At 40.8% G+C, this 14,907-nt stretch overlaps 2 protein-coding genes across 7 annotated transcripts in view; one reads left to right on the top strand and one right to left on the bottom strand.

The window, feature by feature from the left end:
• The window catches only part of GPS1 (G protein pathway suppressor 1), a gene marked incomplete at its 5' end in the record, with an annotated part of 24,470 nt that extends 21,496 nt beyond the window's left edge, over positions 1-2,974 (bottom strand). The window contains one exon of one of the 2 annotated variants that reach the window (XM_081316682.1): positions 2,903-2,974. In XM_081316682.1, the coding sequence (XP_081172808.1) occupies positions 2,903-2,935 (33 nt within the window). Of the gene's footprint in view, positions 1-920; positions 1,074-2,902 lie in introns of those variants that run through there. The other variant, XM_081316681.1, reaches the window with a different exon arrangement.
• On the top strand, positions 2,904-14,907 carry RFNG (RFNG O-fucosylpeptide 3-beta-N-acetylglucosaminyltransferase). Of its 5 annotated transcripts, none has more exons than XM_081316684.1 (9): positions 2,904-3,027; positions 4,817-5,508; positions 7,575-7,623; positions 9,198-9,300; positions 9,603-9,756; positions 12,346-12,431; positions 12,517-12,682; positions 13,767-13,852; positions 13,990-14,907. In XM_081316684.1, the coding sequence occupies exons 2-9, from the start codon at positions 5,023-5,025 to the stop codon at positions 14,054-14,056; spliced, it is 1,197 nt and encodes a 398-aa protein (XP_081172810.1). In that variant the 5' UTR covers positions 2,904-3,027; positions 4,817-5,022; the 3' UTR covers positions 14,057-14,907. The 5 variants fall into 5 exon arrangements, with proteins under 5 accessions (XP_081172810.1, XP_081172813.1, XP_081172809.1 ...); XM_081316687.1 differs by having other exon boundaries at positions 3,019-3,208; positions 9,681-9,756; XM_081316683.1 differs by having other exon boundaries at positions 3,019-3,208.

Below are 14,907 nucleotides of genomic sequence, written 5' to 3'. Positions count from 1 at the left end.
AACCTAGAAGAGTAAAAAGCACAACTCAATTTTGGAAAGAATTATTGGAGGTTTAAAGAGATGAAATATTGTAAGGCAATATTTCTTAAAGCCAGCTTCTCCAAAAACTATCTAAAAAGGCCTAGCTTTTTGGCTTCTCCCATTCTACGGAGTCTGAGAATTGCAGAAAGGATTCCTGCTAGACTATATTTTTTGCACATATTGTTTTTATTTCTAGGGATTAGAATGCTGTGCTTTATTACTCAGCAATCTGTTGCCAAATTTCAACTATGTGATCTCTGGAGGCCACTAAAAACAAACCAAAACAATACAGGAGCCATATGCAGCCTCTGGACCACTTATCCCTGTTCTAATAAAAGATGGGCAATTATTTCCAAAGAGACAGCCTTCTTCATGCCAGTACCTCATCTATGGATTCATTCCTTCCCTCCCTCCCTCCCTCCCTCCCACCCACCATGAAACAATGGATCCCAAACCAGTCTTGTAATTTTCTTAGCTTTTATAGTCGGGTGATCCTGCTGTTGTGTTAATGTCAATTACTTTGATTTTAAGTAATGACATTTGTTAAGGAAAAAAAATAGATATGCAATGTTGTGTTTAAATCACTACTTAAAAGTATAAAAATGTTTAAAATACATAAATTACATACATAACAAAAGTAAAGCCATAAAACTGCTGTGGAAAATTATAGTGTCACCCATTGCTTTGATTCTGCAAACAAACTATTCTTAAACAATGGGAGACAAATATCTTTACTAGCAGCTCAACAGCAGGTGATAAAATCCTTTATTATTTGAAATACATCCAATTCACAGAAAGGAGGGTTGTTTTTTTTAAAAAAAGAAGAATATGCCTTAATGTTGATAAAACTCAAGTCATTCTCACTCAGACATCCTTGAGTCCTTTCTCCTTTGAGATACCTCATAAAGTAGGGTGCAGGCTGATAAGCAGGCACTCAGGCTGAAGTCTCCAGATGTACCTGGGAGGAAGAGGTCTGACCTACTGCTGCGGGGAGTGTTGTATAGATCTGTCACTGACGAGGAAGCTGAGCTTGGAACTGAACTATCCCTCATCCTGTCCTGACTCTCTGTACCCCCTCGCCCTGACACAGAGCTCGCCAGCTGCTAAAGGAAAGAAAGGAAGTTAATGCCCCTGCAGTCATAAACAGCTATAATTCATGGTAGGCTTAGAATAATATGAACTGGCTTTCTTTCTCTTTTACCGCGTAGGCCTTTATAATATCCATCTTAAGGTTATTAAGATTTAGCCTTTATGTGCTACATTAAACAAGTAACAAACGTCAAATCCACTGGCTTGGATGCACAACTACCTATGTACTGTATTATAAATAGTAAAATCAGAAGAGATACATTTCATGAAACTTGTGACATGGTAATATGAGAACTTGGGTGCAGAAAAGTTTCCATAATGCCCCTAGAGAAGCTAGAAAAATACATGGCATGTCTAAGGTAAGAAAGATGAGGAGGGATTTTTGGGAGGGGCAAGTAAAAATTCTGATTTCTATGACTTTTCTTAATGCTGCAAACCTATGACATTTGAAAAATGTTTTAGGAGACACTGATCAGAGAGAAAATTCAACATCCAAATTCCTCTCTCAGTTGTCATCTTTCAAGGTTGTTGGTTTCTGGCATCAGTTAAAATCAACAACAGAAAGACCAAAAACCCTCTGAGAAACAAAAGAGAACTTTTGGGAAGAGGACCGTTAACCAGGAAGGAGACAGAAAGTTGAAAAAGTTTCTCCATCCTTATTTTTGTCCTGTGATTCTACTATTTTTAATGCACCAGCAAGGGTGAAGTTTCTGACATAGGAGATAGGACCGTTTGCCCAAATGTCTGTTCACAGGTACTTCAATTTCTCTCATTACATTTCAGGCATCATTTTGGTTGATTTTCATCTCCGGAAGCAAATGCACAATTACAAGAGCAGCAAAAAAACAAACAAACCCAAAAAAACCCCAGTCAGTTTATTCCAACTTTTGAGTGGCAGCACTTGCTTGGCCACTGCATTTCATAACCAGGAGATAATAAAACAACTCTTCGTTATGCAAATTGTGCTACAGTGTAATTCTCTTTCAGTCATATTTAGGGTACGGGTAGACGGTCATGACAAGTCATTTATATCTACTTCCCCACTTAACGCTGTAGTGTCACCACACAACTCTGGGAGGGGTGGGGGAAATGAAGGCAGAAACAGACCCCTTAAAGCAGGGATCTTCAAACTTGGCCATTTGATGACTTGTGGGCTTCAACTCCCAGAATTCCTCAGCCAGAGGCACTCTGGCTGAGGAATTCTGGGAGTTGAAGTCCACAAATCATAAAAGGGCCAATTTTTAAGACCCCCGCCTTAAAGCATTCAAACTAAAACACTCCGCTCTGTTTCGGGAATTTCCACACAGACGTACGTTACATGTTCTCAGTCCGTACGTGGAGTGAGAAACTCGGGACTGATCCTTCGGCTAGCCAGCAGCCCTGAGAGGTCATCTCTACAATTTCCACACAACCAAAAAGGCAGGGCAAAGAAGGGAGGGAGGGGGAGGTCTTAAGGGGGAGGGGAGCCGCAGAGCCAAGCGCACCAGGCGGCGGGGCCTCTCCATCTGGCGGCCGCGGCGGCCAAACCCCTCGCACTCCGGGTAACGGATCTGTCTTCGCTCGAGGCCGCCCCTGCCTCCCGCCTGCCTCCGCCGCCTCCCCTCCTTCAAGGAGGCAGCCCGGCGAGCTTCCGAGCACAACACATGGGGCTGATCCGCCGGCGGAGCCGCTCGGCAGCCGCTCCCAAAACAGGCTCCTTCCCGCCGCCGCCGTTAATTACGCGCAGCGAGCCACCACGAGACACGCCCTGCGACCGAACCCCCCGACCGACCCCTCGAAACTTCCTCGATACCTGTAAATTGAAGACTTGGACGGGTAGCGGCATATTGACCCTCGCACCATGCACCTCCGGGTCACGTCCTCCCCTCCCACTTCCACGTCCGGATCACTTACGCAAGCGGGTCAAGCCGGCGACAGGTAAAGCCCTTAAAGGGACCGTAACCCCCCTTGTCTGTTTCCTCCCCGACCCGCCCTCTACCCCGGGATCCTCTTGATTCGGCCCGGAGAGGGCTCGAAGCCTGGGCCAGCGGGCGCGACGAGAGCCAAGCGCCCGGCCCGGCTTCTTCCGCCGCCAGCGGGAGCGGAGCCGGCCCTGCCGGTAGGTGCCCAGGAAGCCTCGCTCTGGCCGGCAGCGGGAGGGGTAGAATTCCCGTAGCGTTCTCACGGGGGGGGGAGGGGAGGAGAAGAGGGGGAGCGTCAAGGTGTGTGTGCTTGTTGCCATGGTGAGGAGTCGAGGCCGCCAGTTTGGGACACCTGGTCCCCAGAGAGGCCTCGCCCGGAAGGTTGTCTTCCCGAAAAAGCCCCGACGATCCCTAGGCGTTGTTTCTAAATGTGCCGTCTTTAAACTGTTTCTGCTTGAAATTACAATCGACCTAAAAATGGTCTGGAGGCCGCAATCCTAAATTTACTTTAAGAATAAATGCTTACTCGTTGAATTTTATTTGATTTTGTTTTTGCGTGAATTGTCCAAAGATTATATAGCGCGTAGCAACCTGTAGCAATCATCTCCTCCTCCTCCTCCTCCTCCTCCTTTGGGACGAAGCAGTTGTCGTTTTCCGAAAAAAAGTACAAACATTGCTCGGAATATATGCTGTATTTTTTTTTGTTTATTTACTGGAATGATTTCTTTACCGAGGCATCAGTGCACTTAAAAAGCAAATCTGTAAATTTCACTTGTTTGCCCTATTAGGGTTTTCCTAAGCACAATTGATTTTAATGCATCTGATTCTGTGCGGAATGGACTGCAATTCTACAATGTATTTCACAACCCCTCTAATATAAAGCAGGGGTGGTGGCCAATGTGGTTCTTGCCTTAATTTCTTGCATTCTTTGGCCTTATTTCAAAAGCAGTCTGCAAAGACTTGATTCAGAGAGTTATGCAAGGTTGATCTGTTTTTTTCTGGAAGTCTGCTGGATGGGAAAAAGAGAAAAACGTCAACAAGAGAGAAAAGGGGGAGCATCAGGAAGAAAAATTAGGTGTTAGGAAAAGAGGTAATATATTATCCATTGCTTTAATTCGACAACACCCACTAATGCTATGTGGTCCAACAGTATACCATTTATGTGAGTCTTTCTTTTTTCTCTTGAATAAACCATCTAACTTCAATTATTAATTTGGTTTCACTTATTTTCCCCAAACTAAGCCTAATCATACAAAAAATGCAGTTAGGTTTATCTTCTTAGTTTGGGGGAGGGAGTTTCTACTAAATTAAATATACTGTAGATTGTATATATAGATTATATACAATAATTATATATTGTAGCCCCCTTTTTAAGTAAGCTTAAATCAGTAGAACAAGTGACAGAAACTCGCAGCATAACAATATTCTTTTTCAATTATATTTCACTTTCAGCATGTTTCCTAAATGTTATTTAAAGTCATTTTCATTAATAATGAACATAAAGCTCTAAAACACTTTTTTTGCATAATGCCCAGTTTTTCTTTTGTAATAGCAGAGTTTCAACAATATCCCACACACTAAAGTTCTAACTAAAACAGCAGATAATTGAAAAGGCCTGGGAACTGCTGTCAGTCCCAATAATACTGGAACAGGAAGAACAATTGTGATTCTGTATAAAGCAATTTCATATATTCATATGTGAGTCCATATTAACCATATCTTTGATATTTTAAGGCACTTTGGTTCTTATCTCATGGTTACTTAAAACATTCAAGTTTCCTTTTTTTTCTCTCTCACATAACAAGTGACAAATCCTGTGTTTTAGGATAACAAATCCAGACCCAGGTATAGAAAGAAATCAACTCCTAATGATTGAATACCACAAAGATGATACTGTATAGCTATAAAAGTCCCACAACTACACAATTGAGCTTCATTTCCAAGGCTTCATCATCACTGGGAAGTGATATCCCAGTTTTACAAGATGGCAAATGCCCTTAGGGGCTGAAGAATGAGCTTTTCTTGCATTAGGCTCACTAAGATATGCTTCCTGCTCTCCGTAATCACTTGCACAGTTCTTCTTTTGCTAATTCCCAAATTCCAATCCAGCTGGAGATTTAAGATCTATCCTCAGCCTCGTCCATCACTTGTTTTTAATACTTCCAACAAGGATGATACCCTACTTCAGCAGGTGGAATTCAATTCCCCCAATCCTTTGGATGCTGAGATTGACAATATAGTGCCCTTAACTAAAGAAAATCTACTAGAAAAATGGAATCATTATTTCACAGACACTGGTGGATCCCATCTGAAAGCTAATGGAAAGAAGATAAATAAAAGGCCACACAATGTGATACATATGAAATCTGCTGAGGTGTCTGCTAAGGAAAAGTTGGATTTGAAAGATATTTTTATTGCTGTGAAAACTACAAGGAAATATCATAAAACAAGGCTAAACTTGCTCTTCCAAACATGGATATCTCAGGCCAAAGGTCAGGTAAGAACACTATTTATTTAACAATTATATTATTTTGTTAATGATATTTATTATTAACAGTTTATGTATAAAGCATGTTAAAGCATGTTTCATAGGTTGAAAATAATGTTGGAAAGAAATGGTTTTCTTTTTTATGATAGCACAATAGTTGAAATTAAACCTGTCATCCAATTAAAGTAAAAATGATAATTTTACCATACTTCTCCTCCTTTCTGTAATGACACTAGAGCAGGGCTTTTCAACCTGTGGTACGTGTACCACTGGTAATACTTAGGCACCTGGCAGGTGGTACACATATGATGGGTTGAAAAGCACTGTAACAAAAAGTGTAAAAGTGGATGAGCTGAAGCTGTGGCAGCACCAGACAGGCCTGAGGGAGAATCAGCTGGAGTTGCAGGGTTTGGGTGGAGATTCAGCTGGAGCAGCAGTGTTGCCGGGGCTCTGCTGAGAGCCCAGGATTGGTGCACACAGCTCTAGCTCATTGGCACTTCCAGCGCACCCGGAAGAGAAAAGAAGGAGGGGGGAGAGGAGAGGAGAGGATATAAAAGGAAGAAGGGGGAGAAGAGAGGAGAGGATATAAAAGGAGGAGGAGGAGGAGGGAGGAGGATATAAAAGAAGGAGGGGAGAGGATATAAAAGGGAGAGAAGAGAGGATAGCAAAGAGGAGGGGCGAAGAGAGGAGAAGATATAAAAGGGGGAAGAGGAGAGGATATCAAAGAGAGAAGAAAGGATATAAAAGAGGAGGGGGAAGAGAGGAGAGGATATAAAAGAAGGGAGAGAAGAGCGGATATAGAAGGAGTAAAAACGGTACTTTTTTCCTTTTTTTAACGGTTTGTAACATTTCATTAGATTATAGAATAAAGTACAAAAATACAAAACCAAATAGGACACAGTGGGGAGGAATAAGGGAAAGAAAAGTGAGGGGGAGAAGGGAAAAAGAAAAGAAAAGGCATTGACTTCCAACTTCCTCTGTTGCAGTAGAATGAAGCATTAACATTGAACCTCAACTTTTTACTTTCCCGTAATAGTATAAACTAGCTTTTTTTTTAGTTATCAAGTTTTTGACACCTTGCTAAGCACTGGTGGTACTTGAATATTGTCATGTCCTAAAAGTGGTACAATCTGTGAAATGGTTGAAAAGCCCTGCCCTAGAGTTCTAGGAGCCCTCCATAACAGGGAATTCCTGGCATGACCAAATAATACATTGCAGAAGTCAAGGGCTATTCAAGCCAGCCCCGTCCCTTCTTTCTAATGAAGCAACTCTGCAGATTTACCGTGCATCAGATCAGTTCCGCATGCATGCATGCTGATTCTGACATGTTCTTCTGCACGAAGGTAGATCATAATTGGCTATTTATGGTAGTTATACAATAATTCAATTGAGAATATTTTTATCCCATCTTTATTATTTTTATAAATAACTCAAGTTGATGAACATTCCTAATTCTCTTTCCTCCTATTTTCCCCACAAAAACAACCCTGCGGGGTGAGTTGGGCTGAAACAATGTAACTGATCCAAGGTCACCCAGCTGGCTTTTATCCTTAAGAAAGGATTAGATTCCCAGTTTCTAGTCTGATGCCTTAACCACTAGACCAAACTAGTTATGAAACCCTTGACCTTTCATTGGTTCGGATTTTTGCTGAGTTGAAAATAAGAATTACGTGACTGCTTCTTGTACCATATTAGACAATATATTTGGTTTCCTTCCTGCCTATCACAGGGGTCCCCAACCCCTGGGGCTGTGGACCGGCAGCAGCACGCCAGAAACCGGGCCGTACAAACCAGCAAAGCCCCATCCGCATACGTACGGGATGCGGGTAGCACACGAAACCACCATCCGCTCTGGTCCACAGAAAAGCCCCTCCATGGAACTGGTCCCTGGCACCCAAAAGATTAGGGGCCACTGGCCTATCAGATAATGTGGTTAAGCTTGAAACCTATAAGGGGAAAAAGAGAGTCCTTTTTTGCTGAGGCTGTGGGAAACCAATAACATTCTGACTGAAATTAGCAGTGACATTATTCTGAAATCTTCAGGAGATGAATAATTCTTGATTTGTATCCTATAGACGTTTGTATTCACAGACGGGGAAGATGGTGAGCTGCAGCTTAGAGCAGGTAAATTGTTATTCACTTTCCAAGTTTATATTTAGAATAAGATACAAATCACTCTTACAAGCCACTGTCTTTTTAGAGAAGGAATTATATAGACCATATGCTTCGCAGAAAGAAGATCCCCAGCTCATTGTCTTTAGGAATGCGGGAATCAGTTCCCGTCCTGAGAACTAAAGGATTGAAAATAGATAGTGCTGTTTATGATGTTATATTCAGTTATTTCCATTTCTGGGTACAAAAAGATTATTTTGTTTTTGAAATGCTTCCTATTTGCCTGCATTGAGAATTTTGCATTGATGCTAATACTTTATTTATTTATTTTATTTATTTTAATTCCATTTATATCCCGCTCTTCTCCGAAGACTCAGGGCGGCTTACAAGCTTAGCAGTAGCCTTCATTCTATGTATATGCCTGCTTATTAGGGCTTTCACACCCCCCAAGCGGCATTATTACAAAGTCAGCTTATTGCCCCCAACAATCTGGGTCCTCATTTTACCTACCTCGGAAGGATGGAAGGCTGAGTCAACCTTGAGCCTGGTGGGATGCGAACCTGCACTAATTGCAGGCAGCTGGTGTTAGTTAAGGAGGCATTAGCCCACTGCTCCACCAAGGCACCAAACGGGAGGGCCGCGCGGGCGGTGGGCGGGAGCGACCGCGACGCCCGTCCCGACGTGAAACTCCCCCCCCTCCCTTCCCCTCATGGGAATCTAAGTTGAGGGGGTTAACACCCCCCCTTACGCACACACACACACGCACACACACGCTCGTGGCTTTCTGCTCCTCCGGCCGCCCGAGAGTGCGAGCCAGAGCCCCCCCCTCCCTCCCTCCTGGCCCAGACCCACCTCCCCGGCGGCGGTGTCCAGGTGCGAAGCCCAGACCCAATAGCAATGGCGTCCAACGCGGCGGAGAGGGAGATTTTCTTCACGGAGCTGCAGCAGGGAGATGTGCGAAATATCATTGTTCCTGAGAACGTGAACATTGGACAGAAATTGGACTATTCGGACACAATGGTACAACAGAATTTGGATGAAGTGAAGGACCAAATTAAACGGGAAATAAGGAAGGAACTTAAAATCAAAGGAGCAGAAAACCTCAGGAAGGTCACTACAGATAAAAAAAACTTGGCTTATGTAGATAACATTTTGATTAAATTTAAATTCCTTCAGACTTATTAGTGTTCCAAACGCAGTAATGATAAATAGCGCTTGCAGATATGAATGAGAGCAATTTAATATATGTTGCAGCTTTATAGTTGTGGAACATGCAAAAAATACTACCATAAACACTTTTAAAGATTACAGTAATTTTCTTACATTCCTGGTGAAAACTTCAGAAGCATTAAGTAAAACTATCATGCTTGCCCATTTGCTTTTTTCATTTCATATGCTAGATCATATGCTAGCACTGGATGCTTATTTATTTATTAATCAAATTTGTATAGCACCCCATCTCACCTAAGGCCCCTCCGAGTGGCGTAGAACAATAAATGTAATCTAACAGTTCAAGTCTCTTCTTCATATATGAGTACGATTATACTTGCTATCAGAAACTACATGGACTCCTTTTTATTTTATAGGGGCTCATATAATTAATACCAACTGCTCAGCTGTTCATACCCGCCAAGCTCTCTGCTGCAAGATGTCGGTGGAATATGATAAATTTCTAGAGTCTGGGCAAAAGTAAGTGGAAATAATTGTTTCATTAATAGTTACTTTCAGTGCTCTTTGGGCTTCATCAATCAATCTTCATTTGCCGTTCTTTTGATCGGTAGATAATATAGGAGTGTGCTGGGTTTGATCTAATTTTACGTAGTTGAAAAGATTTTCACCATTTGTTCTCTCCCTACTCCCTAGCATTTTAATTATGTAATTTGCATTGTTAATATTGCATAGATTTGAAATATGAGGTCTTTTCCACAGAGAGCTTTGTTAGATCTTTGCTATGACCTCCACTGCAATCTTCTTCTCTGAATTTCCCGCAGGTGGTTTTGTCATGTAGACGATGACAACTATGTGAATTTGAAGAGCCTCCTGAGTCTTTTATCTGCTTTCTCACACAGCCAAGATATATATATAGGAAGACCAAGTCTGGACCATCCAATTGAAGCAGCAGACCATCTCCGGAATGATGGATCAGTGAGCAGATTCTTTTACTGTTGGTTTTCATGAACGGGAAAAAAAAGCAGATTCTTGTACAGTCTTGCATGTTTACTTTCATCTGGAATTCCTCATCCTACTTTGTTATTTTTCTAGCCCCCCAGCATGGGTGCGGGCAACACTTCCCTAAGACAGTGTTTTTCAACCTTTTTTGGGCAAAGGCACACTTGTTTCATGAAAAAAATCACGAGGCACTCCACCATTAGAAAATGTTAAAAAATTTAACTCTGTGCCTATATTGACTATATATAAAGTAATTCTCTTGAATAGGAATCAAATAAACACAAAGAAAGTATTTTATAATTACTTTTCAATTTTTCCCACGGCACACCAGGCAACATCTCGCGGCACACTAGTGTGCCGCGGAACAGTGGTTGAAAAACACTGCCCTAAGAGGCATGGCTTGAGGTTGATTTTTGAAGATGTTATTTCAGACTACCATTGCTTCCTCTGTTGTACTGAATTGGTAGCTGATAAGATTTTCTTGCCAGTAGCAGTGCCCCCCCCCGGACTTTAATTTACTGCTCTCTCCCTCCATATAGTATAACCTGTTTGTGAATAATATAAAAGGTTGCATCCTTCAGAAACAAGGTGTAGAATGGCCTTCAATCCTTCCCGTTTATCAATCCATAACAGGACTTTATGACATAGGTGCTTAATAGGTTCAGAATAATAACCGTATTTATGATCTTTCCCTTGGAGTTACCCTTATTCAGAAGCACTTAGGCAGAAGTTTAAAAGACATCCCTTCTTAAAACTCCCAGAACTAGCAAATTTCAGCTGGTTCTTTTGGCATCATTTGGGATTAGGTAGGATGGAAGATTTTTTAGGAACAAAAAAAGTGGGTACCTTAAGTTTTGAAGAATTTCCCATTTCACCCACTTTGCAACTGCAAGTCTCAATGTGCCATTCAAAAGCTGATTACAGATTGTCCTCGCTTGTCAACCGTGTCTTCAGTGACCATTCAAATTTACAACGGTACTGAAAAATAATTTTACACCCAATTTACAACCTTTGTAGTGTCCCCCAATCATGTGATTGCCGTTATAATCAGTATTCATCTTGTGCCCAATGTGTGATTTTTCCCACCCTTCAGTACAGAGATTGAAAAAAAACAGATTGCAAGACAGACACCTGTTTGCTCTTCTACATATAGAAAGCAATGGAATTGTGCAGCAGCCTAGGGATGACATGTGTAGACATGCTACACAAAGAGCTTACTGTACTCTAAATCCCTTCTCCAGGGAAGGCAGTGACAGAGGAGAGACTACCTGCAGAAATCGCATCCTTTTTTCTTCTTTGCATCCCCCCCAGATTGGAGAGGGATTTTAAGAGAGCAAGTAGTTTGCTCTACTGCACATTGAAAGCAATGGAATTGCACTGGCAGTGGGAAAGGTTCAGGCAGAGATTGCCTACAAAAAATGCTTGCTTTTTTCTCTCTCCCCCAGAACAGAGAGATTGGAGAGGAAGAGGTTTCAAGAGAGTACTGTAAGCTCTTTCCATAGTGCACCTGAGGCTTCCAGCCCCAGACTGCCAGTGTGATCGCATTGCTTTTGATTTGTACAAAATAGAGGTAGGCACTGGGGGAACAATTTGGAGGCAAACAAAAGTCCAAGGTGAGAAACTGATTAGTCTTGCCTCCAGCCAGAAAGCAAAATCACTTCGGGGGAGCTGCCTGTCCCATTTAGGGTTATTAGGTGAGGACTACCTGTATGTCTTGTAGGCCAAAATGAGTAAACTGATTGAAGAAGAATGATATCCAGCAGAAACACCAGAAAAGCACTAGAGGTAGTCAGTTCAGTTTTTTTGGCTTATATTAAATGCCATCTTTTCCATCCTTCACTGTCAGTCATAGGCTAATAAAATTGAAAACTTTCTTTACAGGTTTGCCTTAGAGAAACACAGCTCACCTTGATGCATATTTTGCTGTTATTATAGGGAAAATTCAGATGATGCTGTCATGTTTGGGCAACTCCAATCTTTTCTGTTTGTATCCTACAGTAAAGAGCACAGTATGGAAATAATTAGATCTTTTAGTAATTAGGCAATTATGCAACTTATAGGCAACATATATTTGTAAATGCCCAACACTTCAGAACACAAGAAAAAAAATATTTTTTGAAATTAAAAGATCTAAGCTTCTTAACATGAAATAAATGTGCAGATTTTCACATTTTAAAACCAATTACAAAACTCAACTTTGAATTTATAGCTACAGTTGTGATTTCATTCCTCTACTTACAATTGCCTGTTTCTCTGTAATTAATTGTAGTGATTATTCTGTTCTACAGCCATACAAAAATAGGTATTATGATTAAAATCCTGTACATGTTTGCTTCCATAAGTCTGATTGAACCAATTTCATTGAAGCTATCTGAAGAATTAGTTACACACAAAGAATGTCCACAGATAGTACGTTTCTTCAAATTCAAGTTTGGTTTAAGATTGGTTTCCTGAAGCTCCAACAATTTTCTGCGGCTTTCTAAGTGTCAAATGGAATTGCCAATCTCTAGTTGATCACAAAAGGAATGCTCAGTCGTTCTAACAAGTCTCTGTTTATTTTGCTAGACCACTACAAAATTCTGGTTTGCCACAGGCGGTGCTGGATTTTGCATCAGCAGAGGCCTGGCCCTCAAGATGAGCCCCTGGGCTAGGTAGGTGCCCTTGGAAGGCCTGCTCCCCCCTGTGGCCCAAAGAGAACTGAGGAGAGATTCATGCCTTGACTTTTTATTTTGGTAGCCTTGGGAGCTTCATCAGCACTGCAGAGAGAATTCGCCTCCCTGATGATTGCACCATTGGCTACATCATTGAGGGGCTCTTGGAAGTGAAACTGTTGCACAGCGCTTTATTTCACTCTCATCTGGAAAACCTACAGCAGCTGCGGGGTGGAGCTGTACTCAGACAAGTAAGGACAACTCTCCTCTAAGCAGATGCTTCTTGACCCCCACCACCTCTTCCCTCCTTAAGTGTCCGTTTCATGGGAGTTTCAAACTGAAACTGCTGCAAGTTTGTCATCTGCGACAGTATTGATGTAGTACAAACAAAATACAAAAGCCTTTTGTGAATTTCTCTCATGGCAACGGGAAGAACAAGGAGAAATGATGGGCATTTTCCAAGTAAACATAATAAGTTTCTTGCTAGTTATTGTTGAGGCGAAGACTAGGTTTTGAAGTTATGCAAAAAACAATTGGGAATGAAGTTAAATGTCAGCGTTGAATTTGTACGTATCTGTATACTATGTGTGTAAAACAGGGAAGTGAAAGAGTACATGACAAGGCAGTGATCCATGAAGGGGGAAACAGTAAATAGGATGTAGCAATATTTAAAGCGAAAGAAAAATACAGGAAGTAGATACAACACTCTACTTCTGGAATTCCAGAGAACTTTAGTCAACTTTATGAATACCTTGTAGTTGTTTAGTGACTGCCTCGGTTAGCAACTGTTCAAGTTACAGCAGTAATGAAAAAATATTTGTGCAACGAATCCTCAAATTTATTACCTTCACAGGTCTGTGCTGGCAAGGGAAAGGAAAGGAAGGGAAAGAACATAAGCATGGTAGCAATTTTACTTACTAGCCACTTAATAACTAAGTTGCCAGTGCTAAATGTTCATTAAACAAGGATTACTTGAATTTTCAAAACTATTCCTGATTATGTTGGCCTTACTTTCACATCCAGATAAAAAAGCAAATATTTGTTTTCTTCTAAGTAAAAAGATGGCTATGATAAGGAGATAAAAATGTTTTTTCCCTATAAGAGTTTAAGGATTGTTTAACCTGATAGCAGCAGTTGTGGAATTCTGTTCATTTCCCCTTCCCCAACTAAGATGTTTCAATTGGCTCTAATCGTAGAGAGACTGTAATATATTTCCAATCCCTGGTAACTAATTTTACTAACTGGAGAAACCAATTTTAGGACTTGACTGTGTTCCAAATATTTTTAAAAAAATAATTTCTAACAAGTGCAATTTTGAATATGTGTTTTTTCTAGGTTACCTTGAGTTATGGTGGCCCTGAGAATAAACGCAATGTTGTCAGTGTGGGTGAAGTATTCAGTATACAACAAGATCCAACTCGGTGTGTACATTATGTTCTAAATATCTTAAATCTCTTATCCTACTTGTCTGATTAAAAAATTCAAACATGAAAACTAAAAATAGACGGATAATATATTTGCAGGATTAGACTATAACTTCTTACCTTACTCTTTGCAGGTTCAAATCTGTTCACTGCCTCCTCTACCCTGAAACTCTGTGGTGCCCTACTGTAATAGTGAAATGATATCTCCCCTTTCCTGTGAATCTCTTACACAATTTTCTTTAAATGAATAGCCAGAGCTATATTTCGGAGGAAGACAAAAGACAAAGCAAATCCCAAATAAATCAGCCATTCGTCAAAATAATACTTGAGAACTTTGGTCTGGGGCACATTATAAATAATATCTGCAATGTTTCTGTTGGAGTCTTAAATATATCTTTGCCGAGCCATAACCCTCCCTGCATTCTATTAGTACAATTTCAATGTAAAGCTGCAGTCTGGCACTGTAGCAATATGGCTGATAAGTAGTCATTTATAATTGTAATTGTTTGGAGCAAAGCATAGCTTTTTTCTTGTTAAGACAAATGTTCTTATTTGGGAAGGTAGTATAATCAAGAAAGTATTTTTTGTTAATTCTGCTTTACTAATTGTATTCCTGTGGAACCACAGTAGAAGTGTTAGAAATGTCATCTCTTACAGTGAATATGAGACAAGCCAGTCCCTAGCAACTTCTCTGCTCTATACATTAACCTCTTGCCTTCAGGGCCCTTTAAAATTGGCTTTCATTCTTACCTTTTTGGAAGTTCTCCACTGTTACAGTCAAGTCCCAACTGGTCTTCAATATTTTCTAACCACTAATTGTTTCAAGGCATTGAAACAGATATTTCTGTTGGCTGGACCATCATATGAATCTTACATATTATATTGCATCTAGACTTCCTGATGATATATACCCAACACCCAGTAGATTGGATCTTTGAGAAAATGAGTATTAGCAAACATATTTGTAAAAGGATGGAACATGAGGGTTTTTTTGAGGGTTTTCCACTGGTTCCATGATTGACAGTCACTTAATAAAAGATATTTCTGAGTCA

Source organism: Vipera berus, assembly GCF_964194415.1.
Source record: "Vipera berus genome assembly, chromosome: 2".
Taxonomy (NCBI): Eukaryota; Metazoa; Chordata; class Lepidosauria; order Squamata; family Viperidae; genus Vipera; species Vipera berus.
This window is presented reverse-complemented; position numbering and strand designations above follow the sequence as displayed.

Coding starts and splice junctions, on each gene's coding strand:
- RFNG (XM_081316684.1), top strand. CDS start 5,023: ATGAGCTTTTCTTGCATTAGGCTCACTAAGATATGCTTCCTGCTCTCC. Junction 5,509..7,574: donor TATCTCAGGCCAAAGGTCAG/GTAAGAACACTA, acceptor TGTATCCTATAG/ACGTTTGTATTCACAGACGG. Junction 13,853..13,989: donor ATACAACAAGATCCAACTCG/GTGTGTACATTA, acceptor TACTCTTTGCAG/GTTCAAATCTGTTCACTGCC.